Here is an 18,356-nt window from a genome sequence, read left to right on the forward strand (position 1 = left end):
AACGCCTTTCTCCTTGCTTCAGGACAGAGGGTGATTATGTGTGGAGATAATCCGTTTATATTCCTTTGTAGGAACAAAGCCATGGTCCTATGCGGTTTGGTTAGACCGCAAACACAAGGCAGGTTCCGGGTAGGTAGCCAGCCCACAAGGATCGGATAAGGATGTGTCTCCACGCGAGCCTCGCCAGAAGAGAAGCTCACAAGGGCGTTTTGCTGCGGTAATGACAGGCATCACATTTCTGCACATTGGCTCTCAATCAGTGTGATTCGGAGCTGCAGCTGGTGTGAATATAGGTGAGGTTACGAGTTTAGCAACATGGCACCCCGGACGAAAGTGTCCTGTAAAAAGAAAAAAGACCGAAGGAAAGAGGGCGGACAGACGCTGACCAAAATAAGCTAGTCAGATTGCGAACTCGTATCTCCAGAATGACAGGAATCGCTCCGCGTCTGCCGGCTCGATTCCCATTTTGGCAGCAAAGTCTGCCATGTTCTCCTTGCCGCCCCTCCTAAGCCCTATCCTACCCGTTTGGTCTTCGCCGTTGTCTACGTCGACCATCGCCCTCTCCGTGTTGACCAGAAGCTCCCTGAAGCTCAAGCTGCGCTCGCTCAGCACGTCGACCGAGTGCTTTCGTAGAGGGCCCGCTGCGTCAGCGGTGCAGAAGGGCAGCAGGTCACGGGCGCCATCGACTGTTACTGGCCGAGATTGCTGATGCCGGTCCTGGGTGGCGAACGACGCTAGGTATGTTTCGAGCGTCGGCCCCAGCGCGTTAGGGGAGTTCAGCGGGATAATGGGGACCATGTTGCTGCTGTTAGAACGGCTCATGAGTCTGTGGATGGTGAGCAGGCTTGCGTCCGTGGTTTGTCCTCCTTGGTTTTTTCTTTGCTTCGTAATAGAGCGGGTGTACATGGTAGAGATATGTAATTTTGGGTATGAAGGAAGAAAGAAGGAAAGGACTTACTCAATTTGAAGTCTCATAAACGATTCCATGGCAACCGGGCCACCGCTGCCACTACCATTTTTGCCCTCCTTTCTGTCAACATCGTTGTCGTTGTTCATGTCGTTGACGTCGTTGTCGTCGTCGTTGCAGTGGTCATCGTCAAGAAAGAGAAAGGCGAGTGCTGGGTAGCTACTATCTCCTTCCAAATCACAGAGCTGTTCGGTTCGGTGAGTCGTTTGGGCTCTCCCGATGTCTGCTGGAGCAAGTAGAACAACTCTGAGCTGTTCTTCGTGCTCGTCGTACTCACTCCGAGAGGATGCCTGCGGTAGCGACAAGACCAGGTCGCAAGCTCCTCCCAAGTTGGCCTCTGTGTATTTATGCTAGTAGTCAGTCTCGGGTTGAGGATTCTCCACGACACCGTAAATTTACCACCTTTCCATTGTCCCCGATCGGTCTGCAGAATCCGGGCAGCAACCGGCGCCCATATTCTGCTTTGTCGCAAGCTCGAGCAGAGCAAATTCGTCATATTGGCCTCCGTAACCTGCAAATCGCACACTCGACCAAGAATTCGTCAGGAATAGGGAACAGGATTAAAATGGATGAGAGGAGTGTTTTTGTTTTGGAATTTAACTAGGAGGGTATCGTCTAAATTTCATGAATTTGCTTCCTGAGAAGAGTTGGTGTTTTGGGTTGGCCAGGTTGGCTCCTGCTGCTGCCAGATACGACAGATCTCTGGCGCGCAGGTACGACTTGGAAGCCTCATCCACGTCGTCGCTCCTTCCTCGCAAACTCGTAAGCCTGGCGACGGCACTCGGACCTTCCTGTTTCCTTTCCAGTGCTTCTTAAAGCAAGGTACAAATACGCTCGAGATAACTTACAACGTTATGAGGCAAACAGGAGTTTATAGGCACTTTAGCCTACCAGTAGTTGCCTAATGACAACCCCTGAGCATCCCCGAGGACACTCCCAACATTAGTTCAGTACATCCACCTCGAACGACGATGACACCTGAAAATCCCCAGGCGAGACTGGTATCCAGCGGCTACAGTATAGCACATGGGTCTTTGGGCACTTGTTGGTATATACGACTTTTGGACGGCAGCTCAAGGTGTTGGAGTCGCCAAGATTGGCTGCTTCGTCTTTGGATCCTTGAAGGCTCTCAGGGCAGCCTCAATGGTCTCGACCCGAGTGCGCTGCTCTCTTTCGGCCTCGGCCATCTCTTCCTCTCTCTGCTTGAGCTCTTTTAGCCTCTGGTCGAGCTCCTTGAGCTTCTCTGCTGTCGCGTCGGGTTTTTGAGAGGACCGATAGTATTCGTAGACGATCAGGGTGCCTGCCACGACCAGAATGAAGGCGTCACCAATGACGTCGGCAAATAGGTCGACGGCTTTCGCCTCGGGCAGCGCCCTGAACTTGCGCCTCCAGATACTCCCGGCCGGCACTCCCCGGACCGGGTGAGATTCCTTGGGAGTAGTACCGTACTTGGCGCGCAGCCCTTCCTCGCGCGTCACCTGCTCTTTTGTCTTAACCGTAGGCGCCTCGGCCTTCTCTTTGGCCTTGATCTCGGCGTCCGTATTGCGTAGTAGCGCGACTGACATGCGCATGTTGAGCTGGTGAATCATCTGGCCGTACCTCGCAGCGAAATGCCGGAAGCCGGGGTGTTCATGAGCTTGGAGCTTGATGCGGTTCTGTCACATGGAAGAGTAAGTGTCAGAACTAAACATCTATGGCTGGCTCGGCTCTGGAGGAGATAATGCGATGGAACAGGGGATCACGAACAGCGCCATATTTGGAGACGTGCCGCACGAACAACGACACAAGCTTGAACAAGGGCAATGCAACCATTCTGCTGGACTTTCGAGTGCCGCCTACCTCCACGGGCTGGCTGGCAGGCTATTGCGAATCCAAGATGGCAGTGGAGTTAATGCGAAGGTGGTCCGAACAGAGCTGATAGGCGTCTTGCACGCCTGCGTTCATCGGAAGGCAACGGCTGTCATCTTTCGCTTTTTCTCTGCATATGGTCGAGCGTTGTCCAGCTAGTCGCGTCTATATCGGAAGCGTTCGGCAAAAGAATGGTGGTCGTGTCGACATAAAAATGGTATCTTGGCAAGACCCGGAAGAGAATCTGGAACTTGAAACCAGGTCGAGCTTTACTTGGTATGGATTTGAGGCCCGTAGTTCGGCACTGGCGGGGGGTGTCGGTGGTTTGGAGGGTGTGCAGCCAATAGCGTCAACAGGAAATTGGGCTCAGTGCTTGAGCAGTTAAGGGCCAGGCCTGTTGATTGGAGCGTCTGCGATTCGTTCTGCGGCCCCTGCACGGCTTGGCTTGGCGGGGGAATTGGTCTGGAAAAGGCAACAACCATCGGTTGCTCCGGTGACTGAGAGGCGAGGCACAAACAATGCGCTCCGTGCAATTTCGGTCAGGCAAAGCCAGACCAGTCCAGCTCCAACATCAAGCATACGCCTTTTTCGGCCGTTGCCACTGCGAAGCATTCCGCCCCTCGCCGTCGCCGCCGCTGACTTTGCGATCTTTTCCCCATTCCCGAGACTGTTTCTGCATGCCCGGGAACGCGTTGAGAGTGAGTTTCCCATTTGATGCCCTCGTCGACCTTAACTTTTTCGCCCTTTCTGCACGTATTCCGTATATCTTCCTGCATCCGATGCACTCGGAATATTTGACTCGACCCGAATCTAATGCATTGCCGTTACCGTGCTCCTACTCTCATCTCACTTCCAAAGATCATTCCTGACAAGCGACGCGGAAAACTAGTCTAGTTTTCGAAACGAGCACTCGTCGGCTTCTTTGAGGTTTGGTCGTGTTTTGGGCTTCTCAATCGACATCGACCATCGAAAAGCCTGTCGCCAGTGATCCGACTAGGAGAGGAAGAAGAAAAGGAACACCACACCTACCGCCTTAGCCTTCCCGTTTCCTCTTCGCGCGCCTAAGACGAGATGGTGGCTAAGGGCCTCGAAATGGAGGCGCTATCGCCGCGCGATGCAAACGCCCAGAGAGCGCCTCGAGTGAACGAGCTGAAGACTAAGGCAGCGGCCCAACTCAAGTCGGCAAAGGACAAGGAGCATCCACCCCCACCCCCGAACAATGTCACGGAGCCGCCCAGCGCCGACCGCAAGGAGGGCGCCGTCTACCAAGTCGGCAAGATGCTAGGAAAGGGCGGGTTTGCCATTTGCTACGAGGGCAAGCTGGCCGGCATGTCCAAACGATTCGCTCTCAAGATTGTCAAGAGCCAGATGCCCGCCAAGATGGAACAAAAGTTTCAGACCGAACTCCAGATCCACTCCAAGATGCGCCAGAAGAATATCGTCCAGTTTCACCGCGCCTTCACCTTTGAGAGCTGCACCTATCTCGTCCTGGAACTGTGCCCGAATGGCTCTCTTATGGATATGGTCAAGCGGCGCAAGGGTCTGACAGAGCCCGAGGTGCGCTTCTATTCGATCCAGATTGCCGGCGCCATCAAGTATATGCACGCCAAGGGAATCATCCATCGCGATCTAAAAATGGGCAACATCTTTCTTGACAAATACATGAACGCAAAGATTGGCGACTTCGGTCTGGCTGCCCTCCTTCTGACAGGAAAGGACATGCAGATTATGCGGAGGACGACTCTATGCGGAACACCCAATTATATCGCCCCGGAGATCCTCGAGAAGGGAAAGAAGGGCCACGACCACATGGTGGACATCTGGAGTTTGGGAATCATTGTGTAAGCCCTCGTTCTTTCATGTCGCGGCATCTTTCTGAGACAGAAGCCACTAACACACTACAGCTTTGCCATGCTCACATCCAAACCTCCTTTTCAATCGTCAACTACGGACGAAATCTACCGCCGCGCCAAGGACAGAGACTATGAATGGCCATCACCCGAGACTTCACAAAAGTACATTAGCCAGGAGGCCAAGGACCTTGTCGCGACAATGCTGCAAGATGCCGACAAGAGGCCAGACCCCGACACGATTGTCGAGCATCCTTTCTTCACTTCTGGCTATCTGCCCATTGCTTCGGATATCTCACCCAAACTCCGAGAATCTCCCCCGCAAAGTCCCGCCTTTTACGATCCCCCCGCAGACGCCGAGATGGAAGCGCTAAATCTTCGAAACGTCCAGGAGATGTGCCAGGAATGCGGTGTAGGCCCATGGTGTCATTCGCAATTCGTCTTCAAGAATATTTGGAGAGAAATGGCCGAAGAGGAACAGAACGGCCTCACACCCGCTATTCCCTTGGCCGAAGGAATTGTTTACCGTCCGTTTGACGAGATCCGGAGTGAGCAGAAGCTTCAGATGCGGCTCGCCCAGCAGGCTCAGCAAGCCCAGCAAGCCGCGAAAGCCCAGCAAGCGCAACAAACCCAGCAGGTCCAGCAAGCCCCTCAGTCTTTAGACAAGACGGACGAGCTCAGTAGTTTCAGCCAAAGCATTCAGTCCCAGAGAGTCACATCTGGGCTCCTCCGTGCCCCACCCCAGAGTTTTGCTGCCCAGCAGAGGGCACAGCACAGGCCTGCCAATTCGGCTAGTATATTCCGATCCCAATCAGTCGCGGAGCCGGCCTCCAAAACTGCCGGCAGTTTGCGTCTGCGGCCCCAGCGGGAAGTTCCAGTTGCACCAGAGCAGCAACCGACTGAAGAGACCGCCCCGCGACTCAGAGGCACAACGACCCGTAGCCTCCGGAATCAACTGACTTCCATGCGGAACCAGCCCGCTCCAGCTGCAGCGGAGGAGCAGGTTCCTAAAAAGGCTCCGGCTCCAGTAATCTCGAAGCTTAGGGTTCAAGAGGAGAAGATGAGCCTGTTCAGCCCATCAGAGTACCAAGAACCAGTCCCTGGAACTCGACCAGATGTTGTGCTGGATCGGTTACACAAACTTCAGGCGGAGCTGGAGAGGGCACTCAATTCCCGATCGATGGCAATCCTGTCTTCCAAAGACAAGACGCCGTCTCCACCTCACATTGTTGTCAAGTGGGTCGACTACACCAACAAATTTGGCCTAGGGTATATCTTGAACGACGGTAGCGTCGGGTGCATTCTCCGCGGGCTGCCAACACAGACCGGATCGCAGACAGGCCTGTTGCCACCGGCATGTATGCTTGTCCATGGTGCCGAACGACATTGCCAGCGAAAAGAAGACCCGTCGTATCTAGACAGACATCAGATCGTCCCCATGAATGAGGGGATTTACTTTTACGAAAACAACGGGGCTGAGGGCTTCTCACGGGTTCGGGCGTCGCCTGAAACCTTTCTCGTACCGGTCCATTCTGACGGAACGGTGGGCAAGTTCTTGGCTGGAAAGGACATATATGACCACCGGAAGCGAGAGCGGATCGTGCTCTGGAAGAAGTTTGCCAACTACATGATTACGTACGGGCGCGAGATGGACGGACAAGTGGACGAATCGCCAATCCGAGCCCCGACCATCACGGATCCCACAGCTGCGCCGAGTGACATCGTGACCTTTTACCAACGCTTTGGGGACGTGGGCTGCTGGATGTTCTGCGATGGCCACATGCAGGTAAGAAGTCACTTTACACACGACAGCCTTTTTGGATATGTTTGCTAACATTGAGCACACAGTTCAACTTTCCCGACCACACCAAGATTGTGCTTGATTCGACAGCGACTTGGTGCCACTTCTGGCATCTGCCCCAGGGCGCCGCTAAGCTCCTGGAGGAGACTGGGTCTCTCGCCGAGTCGGCGCTGGATGACAGGACAGTTCTTTCGTACCCGCTACAGACCCTTCTCAACTTCGCCACGCCGCCTCGGGCGGGCACCCGCAGTACCAGTAATCCGACGCGGCGCCGGCCAGAGATCAGCCCCGAGCTTCAGGGCATCCCGGCCGCCAACCACTTTCGCCGCAAGATTGAGTTCATCCGTGATATTATCAGGGAATGGAACGCAAACGACGGAATTGGAAACAGCGATATGACCCGTGACAAGCGGCTCCGCTGGACAGGCATTCGCGAGACGCGCAACGTTCAGATACCTGCCAAGCACGTCTGGGTCACAATCGGCGCATGCTGGGGCGACGAGCGGTTGTCGGCCTACGTTGATCCGCGAAAGCCGGCAGAGATGGGCCCCGACATTGACGAATCAAAGAAGTCGGAGGGGCAACAGCAACGGCAGCGGAGCTAACAGGATTTTCTTCTACTCTTTCTAGCGGCGTGTCCGGGCTTGCTGGGTTGCGTGTTTTCCCTTTCAGAATGGCGTTTGGGGGTTTCTGTTATTTTGCTGGTCACTCTGCGGTTGGAAGATTATGGGGAGGTGGGGAGAGATGATACCGGGGAAGAAGAAGGGGGCAGTTGCCCCCTTTCTTTTTCCTCATGTTAATATTTCATTGCTTGTGGTCGTCACGGTATTAAGGACAGGGGGAGGGAGAGAGGCCACGCTGGCTGGAGAAGAAGAGTTGACCTGGCTGGCTGGATATAATACCTCCACTCCCCTCTCTCCTTTTTTGGTAACTTTCTTGGGCTTCCTCGACGCTGCGCTATACGACTTTCATGACTTGTTTAGCTCTTTTTACCGGCCTACCTTACCTACTTATTACATAAAGTATATATCCGTATACATACATACGCTCTTTGCTTGCCTCATCTCACTCTTGTCTCGTTCTGTTCGTCTCTGGTGTGCGTGGTGTAACCAGTCGTTATTCATAGACAGGCTAGTCAAAGCCATTCACCAACGGAGACGGGTAGAGGAGACAGACGAGTGCCACAAACTTACGCCGGCGAAACAGTTATGTCGCACGCGGGTAGAGAACTCAAGTTCTCTCGTACCCTTCTGTTGTTGTCTCTCTTGTTGCCCAAACCTTACTGACAAAGCCAATATCTCAACATTTCTTAGTCTTAGATCTGAGAGAGTAAGTACCCGGTTAGCTTCTCAAAGGCGATTAACTTAATACCCGCTGTCACCTGCCGAAGTAAACCCCGACGGCTAGCCCATGTTTAGCGAAGACATCGCGTCGCGCTATGCTTTCTACGTCACGCACGCCGCTGGCATTACCTATGTTTCCCACCTCGCCCCTTACGAATTCCCCATGCTAGCATCCCACACCCCGGCGGATGTGTAGCATGTTGAGGCTGTCTCGAGCGTACCGTTTACCCCTCGAGAAAGTCCTATGGCCCGCGCTCTAAGTTATGTAGGAGGGTTAAGTTGCGTAGGAGGGTGGTGGTAGAATCTTATCAAGGCTGCGGATGGGTTGGGTCTTCCCAACTTTGTATTACTACGCACCTGTACGGAATATAGAAAGATTTAACTTGTGTATCAATTGTTTCCGTTAACCACTTATTCATGCCAGCTGCTCCATCCAGCCAGGCTGGTGTTTAAACAGCATCGCGATTGAGCTTTTGACTTGGAACACGTTGCTGTCGTCAAATGCAGACCCGGTTAGCTTCTCAAAGGCGATTAACTTAATACCCGCTGTCATGTTCATGTCAAGAACTAGCCGAAGTTAGTTACCAACATCCGGGTTTCTCATCTCTGAAACAAGAAACAGTGTCTATCACATTTGATGCACACATAGTAAGTAGTATGAAGATCCCATTTGCCACTTCCTGGACAACCCTAATGCCATGGACAAACCCAAGTTCCCAGGCTTGAAGATCAGCCATAAGAGGGATAACATGGAAGATGCAGTGAGACATCGCTTCATCCAGAACCAGATATGTCTTTCTCTGAGTCTCTTTACCATGGTCTTGAGTCAGTCATTGGGCGTGATTTCATATTTTCGAGTCACCCCCCAAATACTCGCTGTACATACCTAGTATCGGCACCTAACCTCTAGTATCACAGCACCGTCCAAAGGCAACCAAGAAACTAGGTAGGTGCTTACCTATTCTGCACGTACTTCGCGCAGTACGTGAGAGTTTCCCAGACAAGCCACGTTCCTGAAAATGCATGTATGCTTGTGTGCGTGCATATATGTCCCCTTCCCCCAGTGAGGTACGTAAGTGGTGGGGCTGAACGCCTCCAAATTTCGTCCCAACTGTGGCGGCGCCCCCTTTTCTTTTGCTTTCTCTCCCATCTTTTGCTTTCTCTCACATCTTCTGCTTTCTTCTGCCAGTTCTGTATGTTACCTCGACAGCGGACACAAACAAGCGAAGCTGGACCAACGATGGGAGAGAGAGGAAGGTACAGCATGAACTTGCTTGACGACCCCTTTCTGCTTGCAGGCGCCGGCGTTCGTAGGCCGCACGGTGACAACCGGTCTACTACTACATAAGGTATGTATGCACATTACCTGAGCGGGCTAGAACTGCCTGCCAGTCTGGCATGTACATGCCATACCTCTCGCCTTACTTTTAGTTCAAGGTGAAGCAAAAGGGGTCGAGGTGGGTTTTTTCCCCGGTGGTCTGGCCACCGTGCCACCACCAGCAAGGCGTCATTAATTTGGCTTTACGGAGTACAAAGTAGGGGGAATGGTAGAAGACGTGACGCCTCAAGATCCAATCTCTAGGTGGGAGCCCAGAGGCTCCCCCGAAGCCAGCCTGGAAATTTCGGAGGCGTTTCTGGCGCTTCCACGGCGCATGCTCTCCCCATCCCAAACCCCGTGGCTGGCTGGTGCATGTCTTGGACCCTGGGAGCTAGAAAGAGAAAAAGAAAACCCCGCAGAGTTCGTGGGAATGGGAACACGAGAAATATTTTTGTTTTCCCCTTTTGAGGGGGGTGGCTTCTTTTGTGACTGGGCTTGCATATTTCAGGGTGAATTGGGGAAGACGAACACCGACTTTTTTTTTTGTCGTGTATGCAGTTTGTCGGACAAGCAGCCAATATCTTGGCTTGGGCTCACCTCCATTGGCATGGAGGTTAGTTAACTGCCTGACCGTGGGTATGTACGTAATAGCAATGCCGGAGTACCTATTACCTTACGTACTAGGCAAATCTGTTTCAAGGTCGTGGTTGTAGGTGAAGTCGGCCTTCCGTCCGTCGCGCGATGGAGAGTGGAGACCCCGAAAAGCAGCGACAATCTGTCTAGAATCATAGATATGTACGAATACCGAGTGCCGAATATCTCATGATTCTTATCACCCTACCGAGTAGGGGCCAGTGAGCCCAGCGAGAAAGCCAGGTTGAGGCAAGCAGCGCGATGGGTTACATGTCCCACACGATTCGCGGGACTGCCCAGGACATGCACACCTGGGGCCGCGCCGTCTTTCGATAATCTGGAGAGCTGATGCGGCTGAACAAGTGCCCACCAGACCCGGGTCAATTCAATTCTGGTAGAGAAGTGGTCGGTTGGTTTTTTCTGGTTGTATTTGTATTCCGTACAGGCTCGGTTAGACTGCGTTAAAATGCATCGCGTCGGGCCTATGTGTCGTCGCTGTCGTGCCATTGCAGCAGCGCAGTGTAATCGAGCTTCTGTCTGATTATTTCATTTTCACCGGCATCCGAAGCAATGTCTCACTTGCTTCCTAGCCGATTTACCTTACCTTCCATGGTAGGGCGTTTCACCAGCCCGGTCTCCTTTTCTCCCCTCTGCTTTCTTTCTCGGATTTTAGACCGATACGAATCCGGCGCGGGGTCCCTCCAATGGACGACGACGACAAGAGGCGCCAGTTCGATTGGGCTGCTGCAGGTCTGGCTGCTTTCAGGCAAACGGGGAAGCAGAAGGGGCAGATACGAGATGCTGTGGCTGCTGCACGAGCGCCCAGAAAGATGTGCACTGTGCCATTGGCATTTGCACATGACAGAGGGCAGGCGCCACCGCTTTCCAGAGGCTTCAGAGTCCAGAGTCCAGGCGTTGGGCTGAACGGTCGGATGTTGCCTTCTGCCTTTTGCTTTTTGTAGAGGTGTAGGTTGTTGTTTTCCCTCGAATGCGACGAGGGTAAGCCGTTTGATCAGACGGTAATTGCACCATTGAAATTAGGGGAATTTAGCCCCAACGGCGGGCAAATGCTTAAATTCTCCTCGCAGCGGGAGCGACCGCCGACACGCGTTTAAGCTGCGGGCACACGGTCTGTAGTACTTACGGTAGTATCCGGGTCGATCGCTTTGTTAGTGCATGGAAATGGATCCGATTTGGATAACTTACTACGTACTTGCCCGAAGGATACGGTCGGAGTACTTCTGTATCCTGACTGGATTCATTTTACGTCATCAACATAACCTCCAGAGATCATGATATTGGCAGTTCAACTCCCTTGGCACGATCCGAATTTCCGCCTATACTACTCTCAAGTTATCCTGACCTGGCAATCTCTTTCTTGAATCCAGAGCGATTGCTCCGTGTCTTCTGCACGAAACCCAAGTGCCGATTTCTTGGATATACGAGGATACACGTCCAGTCTGCCGAGACCGGGATCGACTGATGGGAAGCGCTTGCCAGTCGAGAGCTGAAATTCAGACTGCGTTATTATTAATAATAGTACGGTTACCAAAGACTCCCATTGGGTCATGGTTGCCCTGGATCGCAGATTTGATGCGCATCTTATCGATAAAAGCAGAGGTAGTGCCACCGGTGTGATTGGCGATGATCCCCCTTTACCTCCATTCTACTTGAAAAGGTCTTGTTCAGTTCCGAGTGTCTCACCAGCTTCCAAGGACGTTGGATACCCCTTCTCCTTACGGATACTAATGCAAGGAAGCGATAGTCCGTCACCGGGCCACTGCTACTAAGCCCACATGGCAATCGAAACCCTAGGTTGGAAAACTGTTTTTTTCTCTTTCTTACCTACTCCTCGTACGCACAAATTTCCACCATATGAATGCACTCGGTACTCCGTGTGGAAACTTATCCGTACTCAAATGCCTTGGCTCTTGTGTCGCCTGACCCCATGGAAAACCAGCTGCAAGCCATTGAGTCGCTATCCGACCCCGTGGGGGAAGAGTCGAACTGACCAGGGAACTAAACTCGAGGCGTTGGGAATCTGCATGAACACGGTAGCTGTGCAACCAGCACACCGGCTACCTGATTTTGTGCAATTAATTACCCAACTGTCGTGGACAACTTTTCTTACCCATACGCGTCGTTCTTGCTTAGAAACATCATATTGCCATCAGACTCTTATACTGCGTATCCAAACTCAATCTAGATAGAGACAGCCCCGGTGACGACAAGGTCTCCGGTGGGGTCTCGACCAAACCAATGCCAGCCGGGGGTCAGGCACCATCAATGTTCCTCTCGGCTGAGGCCTGATTGGCTACATCGTCGCTTCCTTTCAGCTTCAGGGAAGATCCTATACACGCTAGGACACTAGGTTGAACTTTAAATCAATCGAAAAGACCCCGCCATCTCGTAGAGAGGGGAAGAGGACGGGATGCACGCTGCAGGGACACCCCTTTCAACTCGGTGCATCCTAGGGTTCCATTGCTCCCTCAACCTCACAGTCCCTATTCCGGAGAGCCTACTGGTGTAGAGTCCAGAGTTCCGTCTCCAACAACAGCTCTGGCGAGAAGCTACAGCTGTGCTGCAAGTGGCCTTTGAAGCACTGATGCCTTGGCACTTGGCACATCCGGCGTCATCGACGTCGGCCAAATTGTGCCGTTCTTACTCTGTATCCCTCACTTCACTTCACCTCAACTCTGTACGTACGAAAGAAAGTTCGTATCGAATATCGACCAGCACCACCATCCACGCAACCACCTGCCTCTCGTCACACACGCACAGTACACACACACTGTTAGTCCTCGGATTCCACAATACTCTATGACCAAAATCAAGTCGCATTGGGCGCCGTGCGTATCTGCCAAGTCAGGTCGGGCCCGGCCAAGTCAAGTCATGTAATGTCGAGAATGTGGCAGTTGTGACGGGGCAGGCGCGCAGTGCGGCCTTTTGGCCTGGTAATTAATTAAAGTCGCTTCTTCCCTCCAGACTTGAGTCCGAGGCAGCGCTTCTGGCTGGAATTGGTTGACAAGTTGACGAAACCTGCAGAGATGCGGCGGTACTAGTGAGCCGATGAGCTCTCGAGTCTCGACCCTTTACTCATGAAATACAACTGATGTGGAGATTAGCTTTGACTGCGAGTACGTACATAGTCTAAAACTGCATGCCTCTTCTGTCTGGGCCTCCCTTTCTCTCATCAGTTCAAGACGTGCCGCCCGATGCCCGGTCGCCGCCGCACGGCGCTGAGGCCTCTCTGACGACCTGCCCGCCAACATGGCAGTGTCAATGCTAACAAGGGGGCGGCACTGGAACCCGTCGAGAGAATCCCATCTCTAAATGCAAAGAATACACAGAGTTACACAGGCCGTTGTTGCCGTTGGGCTTGCACTAGGACCCGAGCGCCAGAGCCAGCCAGACGAGAGCTCGGTGACACGACATGCGCCTACACTGTTCCGTACATACGTGATACGTCTACATGCAGCAGCCTCTCAGCTCACAGCTCGACCAGAGCCCGCACAGCTTTTTGTCTGTCTTTCGGCAGAAAATTTGCCGTGACGATGGTGCTCTCGTCACCAAAATAGATGCGGATAGACTCTGGCGGTTTTTCGATAGCCGGCCTGAGTTGTTGCGTTCCCCCTTGCTGCATTGACTCGACTCTGGAACTAGTAGGCAGCTGCAAGCTGTGGCGCTGCAAACAAACGCCGCGAGAATGCCAGTTACGTACAGAGTATGTAACCTTACATAGCACACATCTAACCCTGCACCCCTCTGCCTGCCGAACTGGACTTTGCAATTTCGAGAAAGGCGGTGCCTGGATCTGGATGGTTGGACAGATTGGAGCGGGCGGCGGCGGCGGCGTCGGTCTCCCCCCCCTCTCCATTTGCAGCAGCCCCAGCCCAAGCCAGGCACAGCACAGCATGGGGTTCCCCTTGTCCAAGCAAGCTTGAGCTCGAGCTCGAGCTTTCCGTCCCCTCCAATACGGCGGCATGCTCGCGGTTCGATAGTCGCTAGCCTCATTCGTATTCCATCTCCTCTCTCAACTTTGGACGGCCTAGAGGCGCCAGGCTCCACGTCCATGGCACGTCCCGAGGGACGGCGCGGCGAGCGCCATGTCGGCCCTGCCACGCCTTGTCGATTTCATCCATCCTGTCCTGTCCTGTCCTCTCCTGCCGTGGGATTGGGAAGCATATGAGGCATGCGGTCCCCGCGCTGTCCTGTGTGCTTGTGCTTGGTTTCTTTTCATGTCGACATCCCACCCCCTGACGCTCGTTAGTCTTGTCCTTCGTGAGCTGTGTTGCCGTCCGTCCAAGGGCGTGTAAGCCGTCACCATGCGGTCCACTCAAGCAAACACGCTCCTGTCTTCGCTTCTCTTCTCTTCTGTAAGCTGCTGCTCAACCCACCCACGTCCTGATTCCGAGTTTGAGCATCGTGGCCAGACTAACGCGTGGCCAACTAGTTCTCGCTCTCGTTTGCTCAACTTAATGTCCCCACCACCCTGCCGGGCGTGTGGGCCTACCAAGGATGCTACACAGATGTCCCCGGCCGGACGATCAGCGCTGCCAGCTATACTAGCGGAACTCTCATGACCAACCAGGCCTGCATCTCCTTTTGCTCCAACCTCGGCTACCAGTATGCCGGAACCGAGTACTCGCAGGAGTGCTACTGCGGAAGCAGTCTTGCCGCAGGGGCGGCCACGACGACGGGCTGCAACATGGCCTGCTCCGGCGATGCCACCCAGCCTTGCGGAGCCGGAGGCAAGCTCACCCTCTTTTACAGCTCCGCGCCGGTCGGTCCCCAGCCAAATCCCGGCGTCAACGGATTCAACTACTTGGGGTGCTACACCGAAGGAACCACGGGCCGTACCCTTACATACGGAGTAGGCTCCATCCCGGGCAACACCATGACTGTCGCTCTCTGCACTGCGGCTTGCCACACCGCCGGCTACATCCTCGCCGGTGTGGAGTACGGTGGCGAGTGCTGTAAGTGAAGCCCCTTTTTGCCTGTTGGGATCTTGCGCTGATACTTGGGGGTGGCAGATTGTGGCAATACCATTGCGAACGGCGGCCACACCGATACTTCGGGCTGCAATATGCTCTGCAACGGCAACAACACCGAGATATGCGGCGGTGGTGGCCATCTTAATGTATACAACTATCTCAACACGTACCAGGTCTCGACATCGTCGTCCAGCTCGAGCACCAGCAGCACCAGCGGCGGCTCTGTCAGCACGACTAGCGGCTCTGCTTCGTCGTCCTCGTCCGCGCCCGTCCCCACTGGGCCAGTTCAGCCAGCCTCAGTTGGCAACTATGTGTGGTACGGATGCCGGACTGAAGCTACGGGTATGCGTGCTCTGAGCAGCGCCACCACTGCCTCGGACACGATGACGCTCGAGACGTGTCGTACCTTTTGCTCGGCCTACAACTATTTCGGAGTCGAGTACGCCCGAGAATGCTACTGCGGCAACACGTTCAATGCCGGTTCTGTTGCAGCGCCTGCCACCGACTGCAGCTTCCTTTGCATGGGCAATGCGCTTGAGTACTGCGGTGCCGGCAACCGTCTTTCGGTCTACGTCAAGGACACCGCGGCGCCTAGCGGGTCGTCATCGGTCGGCGTGTCGAGCACATCTAGCTCGAGCGTGGCTTCTTCCTCGGCCCCTACAGTCTCTGGTCTCCCTACCGGGTGGAGTTCCCAAGGATGCTGGATCGATGGTGCTCATGGCCGTATTCTCTCTTACCAGTCCCCTGATAGCCAGGCAAACTCTCAGACAGCTTGTGCCACCTTATGCAAGAACGCAGGCTACAGCATTTCTGGAGTCGAGTATTCCGTCCAGTGCTTCTGCGGCAACTCTATCCTCAATGGCGGCGTCCAGACTGCCATCACAGACTGCAGCAATACCTGCCCTGGTAACGCGGCCCAGAAGTGCGGCGCCGGCGACAGGATGAACATTGTGTCAAACGGCCCGCCTGATATATTTGCCGCTCCAGCACCCCAGCTTCGCGGCCTGAGTGGCTCGTGGACATACCAGGGATGCGTCCAGGACAACGTGAACCAGAAGCGCACCTTCTTCTGGCAGCTCTTCTTCCCCAACATCATGACCCCCAACATGTGCCTGAGCCGGTGCGCCCAGTACGGATACATGGCGGCCGGTCTCGAATACGGCCAGGAGTGCTACTGCGGTGACCCGGCCAACATTGCCACGAGCGGCGCTACCTTCCTCCCCGAGGCCCAGTGCGATGTCATCTGTGCCGGCAACGCCTCGGCCATCTGTGGCGGCGGCGGCAAACTGACGACGTACTTCTGGACCGGCACTCCGCTCTACTCGTGGACCTTCCCTCAAGACTACCGAGCCGGACAGTACCAGCCCCTTATTACCGGTCTTACCATCCCGCTCATCAGCGTGCAGGCAATCAACGGCAAGGTCAACTTCCTGTCTAAATGGGGCACCGGCCCCGGGGGCGAGACGGGCGCTTACGAACTGGATCTTAGCCAAGTCGGCAATCCCGCTGCCGCTTGGCGCACGCTCCACGTCAAGACCGACATCTTCTGCGCCGCTGGCTTGGTTCTGCCTGACAAGGCAGGCCGTCTGCTGACTGTAGGAGGCTGGTCTGGACAGTCAACCTATGGCACTCGACTATACTGGCCCGATGGCGGACCCGGTGTTCCGGGCACCCACGACTGGCAGGAGAACTACGACGAGCTTCATTTGCAGGCTGGCCGCTGGTACCCGAGTGCCATGATCATGGCCAATGGTTCCATCATGGTTATCGGCGGCGAGGAGGGGTCGAATGCTGCCGCCACCCCTTCGATTGAGCTCCTGCCTGCCACTGGCGGCGGCGCCATCTACATGGACTGGCTCGAACGCACCAACCCCAATAACCTATATCCCTTCATTTGCGTCTTACCCAGTGGTGGTATCTTTGTTGCCTACTACAACGAAGCGAGGATTCTCGACGAGACGACGTTTGCCACCATCAAGACGCTGCCAAACGCCCCTGGCTCCGTCAACGACGATGCTGCTGGTCGCACATACCCGCTCGAGGGTGCTGCCGTCCTCCTCCCCCAGAAGTATCCCTATACTGCACACCTGGGTATCTTGATCTGCGGCGGCTCCAACAATGGCCCTGCCAACGCTCTGGACAACTGCGTAACCACCTATCCTGAGGACGCCAACCCGACGTGGACCCTCGAGCGCATGCCGTCCTTCCGTGTTATGCCTTGCATGGCCCCTCTGCCAGATGGAACCTACTTCGTGGCTAACGGCGCTTTCCACGGCGTTGCTGGCTTCGGCCTCGCCACGGGTCCCAACCTGAACGCTCTTCTCTACGACCCCACCAAGCCGGTCGGCTCGCGCTTCACCGTCATGGCCAACACGACCATTGCTCGCCTGTACCACAGCGAGGCCATCACGCTTCTCGATGGTCGCGTGCTAATTTCAGGCTCCAACCCTGAAGACGGCGTCAACCCCGAGGAGTACCGCATCGAGGTCTTCGTTCCGCCATATCTTCTCAACGGCCTGCCCCGGCCCACGTTCGCCATTACCAACAAGGACTGGGCCTGGGGCCAAAACGGCATCCCCTTCACGCTCGGCCAGGCATCCCAGAACCCAGGTGGCATCACCGTCACACTGCTTGGGGCTGTGTCTAGCACCCATGGCAACTCGATGGGCAACCGCGTCCTCATGCCCAGAGTCGTCTGCACGGGCACCGCATGCACGGTCGACGCGCCGCCCAACGCACACGTCTGCCCGCCCGGCTGGTACCAGTTCTTCGTCCTCGACGGCGGCGTCCCGGCCATTGGTGTCTATGTCCGCATCGGCGGCGACCCGGCGTCCCTGGGCAACTGGCCTAACAACCTCCCCGACTTCTCCACGCCAGGCATTTAAGTACCTCTACCCTCCAGCCAGTTCTACTTCTCTTTCTTATATACGACGTTCCCTGTCTGGTGTTCGTGTCTCTCTCTCAACCCCCGGACCCCTGTCAAGGCGAGTTAATTCGATAAAATATAATTCTTCTTCTCTTCTGATTGTATCGCCGCAACTCCTTGGGGGAATGTTTCGGTATAATCCCTTTCAGCTATTTGTATTTTGTTGATTAGTTGACAAAAATCACTGGTCATGTTTTGCATCTACTTTTGCATTTGCAAATCTACTTTCCAGCACTTTTGTGTCACTCTAGCCCCGTTGGGTTTTCCATGACTGGATTCGTTTAATGGGCATGGTTATACATATATATACCTATCTATATCTATACCTATGTCTTCTGTGGAAGAGAATTTACTTGCTTAGCTTTACCTTGCCTGCCTAGTAGGTATTTAGTTACTCATGAGGTGAAAAACAAGGAAATGGAGAGAGTATTTTGATGAAACCAAGTGCATCTCGCCCCTTGTTCCTAGGTTGTATTCTGTCATGATTCCCATGCCCCCTTCATTACTCCATCAGATGATATAGGCAACTAGATTCTAAAGCCAATGTTAAGATCATCGAGTAACCAATGCGCTCTGAGCTTTGGCCCAGTAGATATAAGAACGATCATATTAAAGACAATTTATTGCATGATTCTCATCCTAAAAAAACAACTGAGACACTCGATAGGGCAGACTA

The 18,356-nt window shown here is 54.2% G+C and overlaps 7 protein-coding genes across 7 annotated transcripts; 3 read left to right on the forward strand and 4 right to left on the reverse strand.

Moving 5' to 3' along the window:
• Positions 1-399: 399 nt before the first annotated feature.
• On the reverse strand, positions 400-1,463 carry B0T26DRAFT_746094 (uncharacterized protein; the record flags this gene model as incomplete). The annotated part of the gene is made up of 3 exons (XM_060444655.1): positions 400-826; positions 959-1,304; positions 1,367-1,463. The coding sequence occupies 3 exons, from the start codon at positions 1,461-1,463 to the stop codon at positions 400-402; spliced, it is 870 nt and encodes a 289-aa protein (XP_060303020.1).
• Positions 1,464-2,040: 577 nt separating this feature from the next.
• B0T26DRAFT_634208 (optic atrophy 3-like protein) lies at positions 2,041-2,779 on the reverse strand (the record flags this gene model as incomplete). Its single annotated transcript, XM_060436604.1, has 2 exons — positions 2,041-2,622; positions 2,714-2,779. The coding sequence occupies 2 exons, from the start codon at positions 2,777-2,779 to the stop codon at positions 2,041-2,043; spliced, it is 648 nt and encodes a 215-aa protein (XP_060303021.1).
• A 608-nt stretch (positions 2,780-3,387) lies between these two features.
• Positions 3,388-7,529, forward strand: B0T26DRAFT_687309 (kinase-like domain-containing protein). Its single transcript, XM_060440933.1, has 4 exons — positions 3,388-3,513; positions 3,705-4,656; positions 4,720-6,451; positions 6,514-7,529. The coding sequence occupies exons 2-4, from the start codon at positions 3,887-3,889 to the stop codon at positions 7,069-7,071; spliced, it is 3,060 nt and encodes a 1,019-aa protein (XP_060303022.1). The 5' UTR covers positions 3,388-3,513; positions 3,705-3,886; the 3' UTR covers positions 7,072-7,529.
• Positions 7,530-7,674: 145 nt separating this feature from the next.
• Positions 7,675-9,240, forward strand: B0T26DRAFT_670478 (uncharacterized protein; the record flags this gene model as incomplete). The annotated part of the gene is made up of 10 exons (XM_060439181.1): positions 7,675-7,708; positions 7,780-7,795; positions 7,885-8,001; positions 8,234-8,385; positions 8,432-8,457; positions 8,523-8,634; positions 8,874-8,877; positions 8,999-9,002; positions 9,108-9,158; positions 9,202-9,240. The coding sequence occupies 10 exons, from the start codon at positions 7,675-7,677 to the stop codon at positions 9,238-9,240; spliced, it is 555 nt and encodes a 184-aa protein (XP_060303023.1).
• A 1,780-nt stretch (positions 9,241-11,020) lies between these two features.
• B0T26DRAFT_56565 (uncharacterized protein) lies at positions 11,021-11,443 on the reverse strand. The gene has a single exon (XM_060435585.1). It carries the CDS (start codon positions 11,328-11,330, stop codon positions 11,109-11,111), a length of 222 nt encoding a protein of 73 aa, XP_060303024.1. The 5' UTR covers positions 11,331-11,443; the 3' UTR covers positions 11,021-11,108.
• A 1,687-nt stretch (positions 11,444-13,130) lies between these two features.
• B0T26DRAFT_56530 (uncharacterized protein) lies at positions 13,131-13,960 on the reverse strand. Its single transcript, XM_060435583.1, has one exon. The coding sequence runs from the start codon at positions 13,832-13,834 to the stop codon at positions 13,229-13,231; it is 606 nt and encodes a 201-aa protein (XP_060303025.1). The 5' UTR covers positions 13,835-13,960; the 3' UTR covers positions 13,131-13,228.
• B0T26DRAFT_56531 (glyoxal oxidase N-terminus-domain-containing protein) lies at positions 13,961-18,121 on the forward strand. The gene is made up of 3 exons (XM_060435584.1): positions 13,961-14,136; positions 14,214-14,736; positions 14,794-18,121. The coding sequence occupies exons 1-3, from the start codon at positions 14,086-14,088 to the stop codon at positions 17,637-17,639; spliced, it is 3,420 nt and encodes a 1,139-aa protein (XP_060303026.1). The 5' UTR covers positions 13,961-14,085; the 3' UTR covers positions 17,640-18,121.
• Positions 18,122-18,356: the final 235 nt, after the last annotated feature.

The sequence above is a fragment of the Lasiosphaeria miniovina genome, assembly GCF_030549165.1.
Source record: "Lasiosphaeria miniovina strain SMH2392-1A chromosome Unknown B0T26scaffold_1, whole genome shotgun sequence".
In the NCBI taxonomy this organism is placed as follows: domain Eukaryota; kingdom Fungi; phylum Ascomycota; class Sordariomycetes; order Sordariales; family Lasiosphaeriaceae; genus Lasiosphaeria; species Lasiosphaeria miniovina.

Coding starts and splice junctions, on each gene's coding strand:
- B0T26DRAFT_687309 (XM_060440933.1), top strand. CDS start 3,887: ATGGTGGCTAAGGGCCTCGAAATGGAGGCGCTATCGCCGCGCGATGCA. Junction 4,657..4,719: donor TGGAGTTTGGGAATCATTGT/GTAAGCCCTCGT, acceptor AACACACTACAG/CTTTGCCATGCTCACATCCA. Junction 6,452..6,513: donor TCTGCGATGGCCACATGCAG/GTAAGAAGTCAC, acceptor TTGAGCACACAG/TTCAACTTTCCCGACCACAC.
- B0T26DRAFT_56565 (XM_060435585.1), bottom strand. CDS start 11,330: ATGACCCAATGGGAGTCTTTGGTAACCGTACTATTATTAATAATAACG.
- B0T26DRAFT_56530 (XM_060435583.1), bottom strand. CDS start 13,834: ATGGACGTGGAGCCTGGCGCCTCTAGGCCGTCCAAAGTTGAGAGAGGA.
- B0T26DRAFT_56531 (XM_060435584.1), top strand. CDS start 14,086: ATGCGGTCCACTCAAGCAAACACGCTCCTGTCTTCGCTTCTCTTCTCT. Junction 14,137..14,213: donor CTTCGCTTCTCTTCTCTTCT/GTAAGCTGCTGC, acceptor GTGGCCAACTAG/TTCTCGCTCTCGTTTGCTCA. Junction 14,737..14,793: donor GGAGTACGGTGGCGAGTGCT/GTAAGTGAAGCC, acceptor TGGGGGTGGCAG/ATTGTGGCAATACCATTGCG.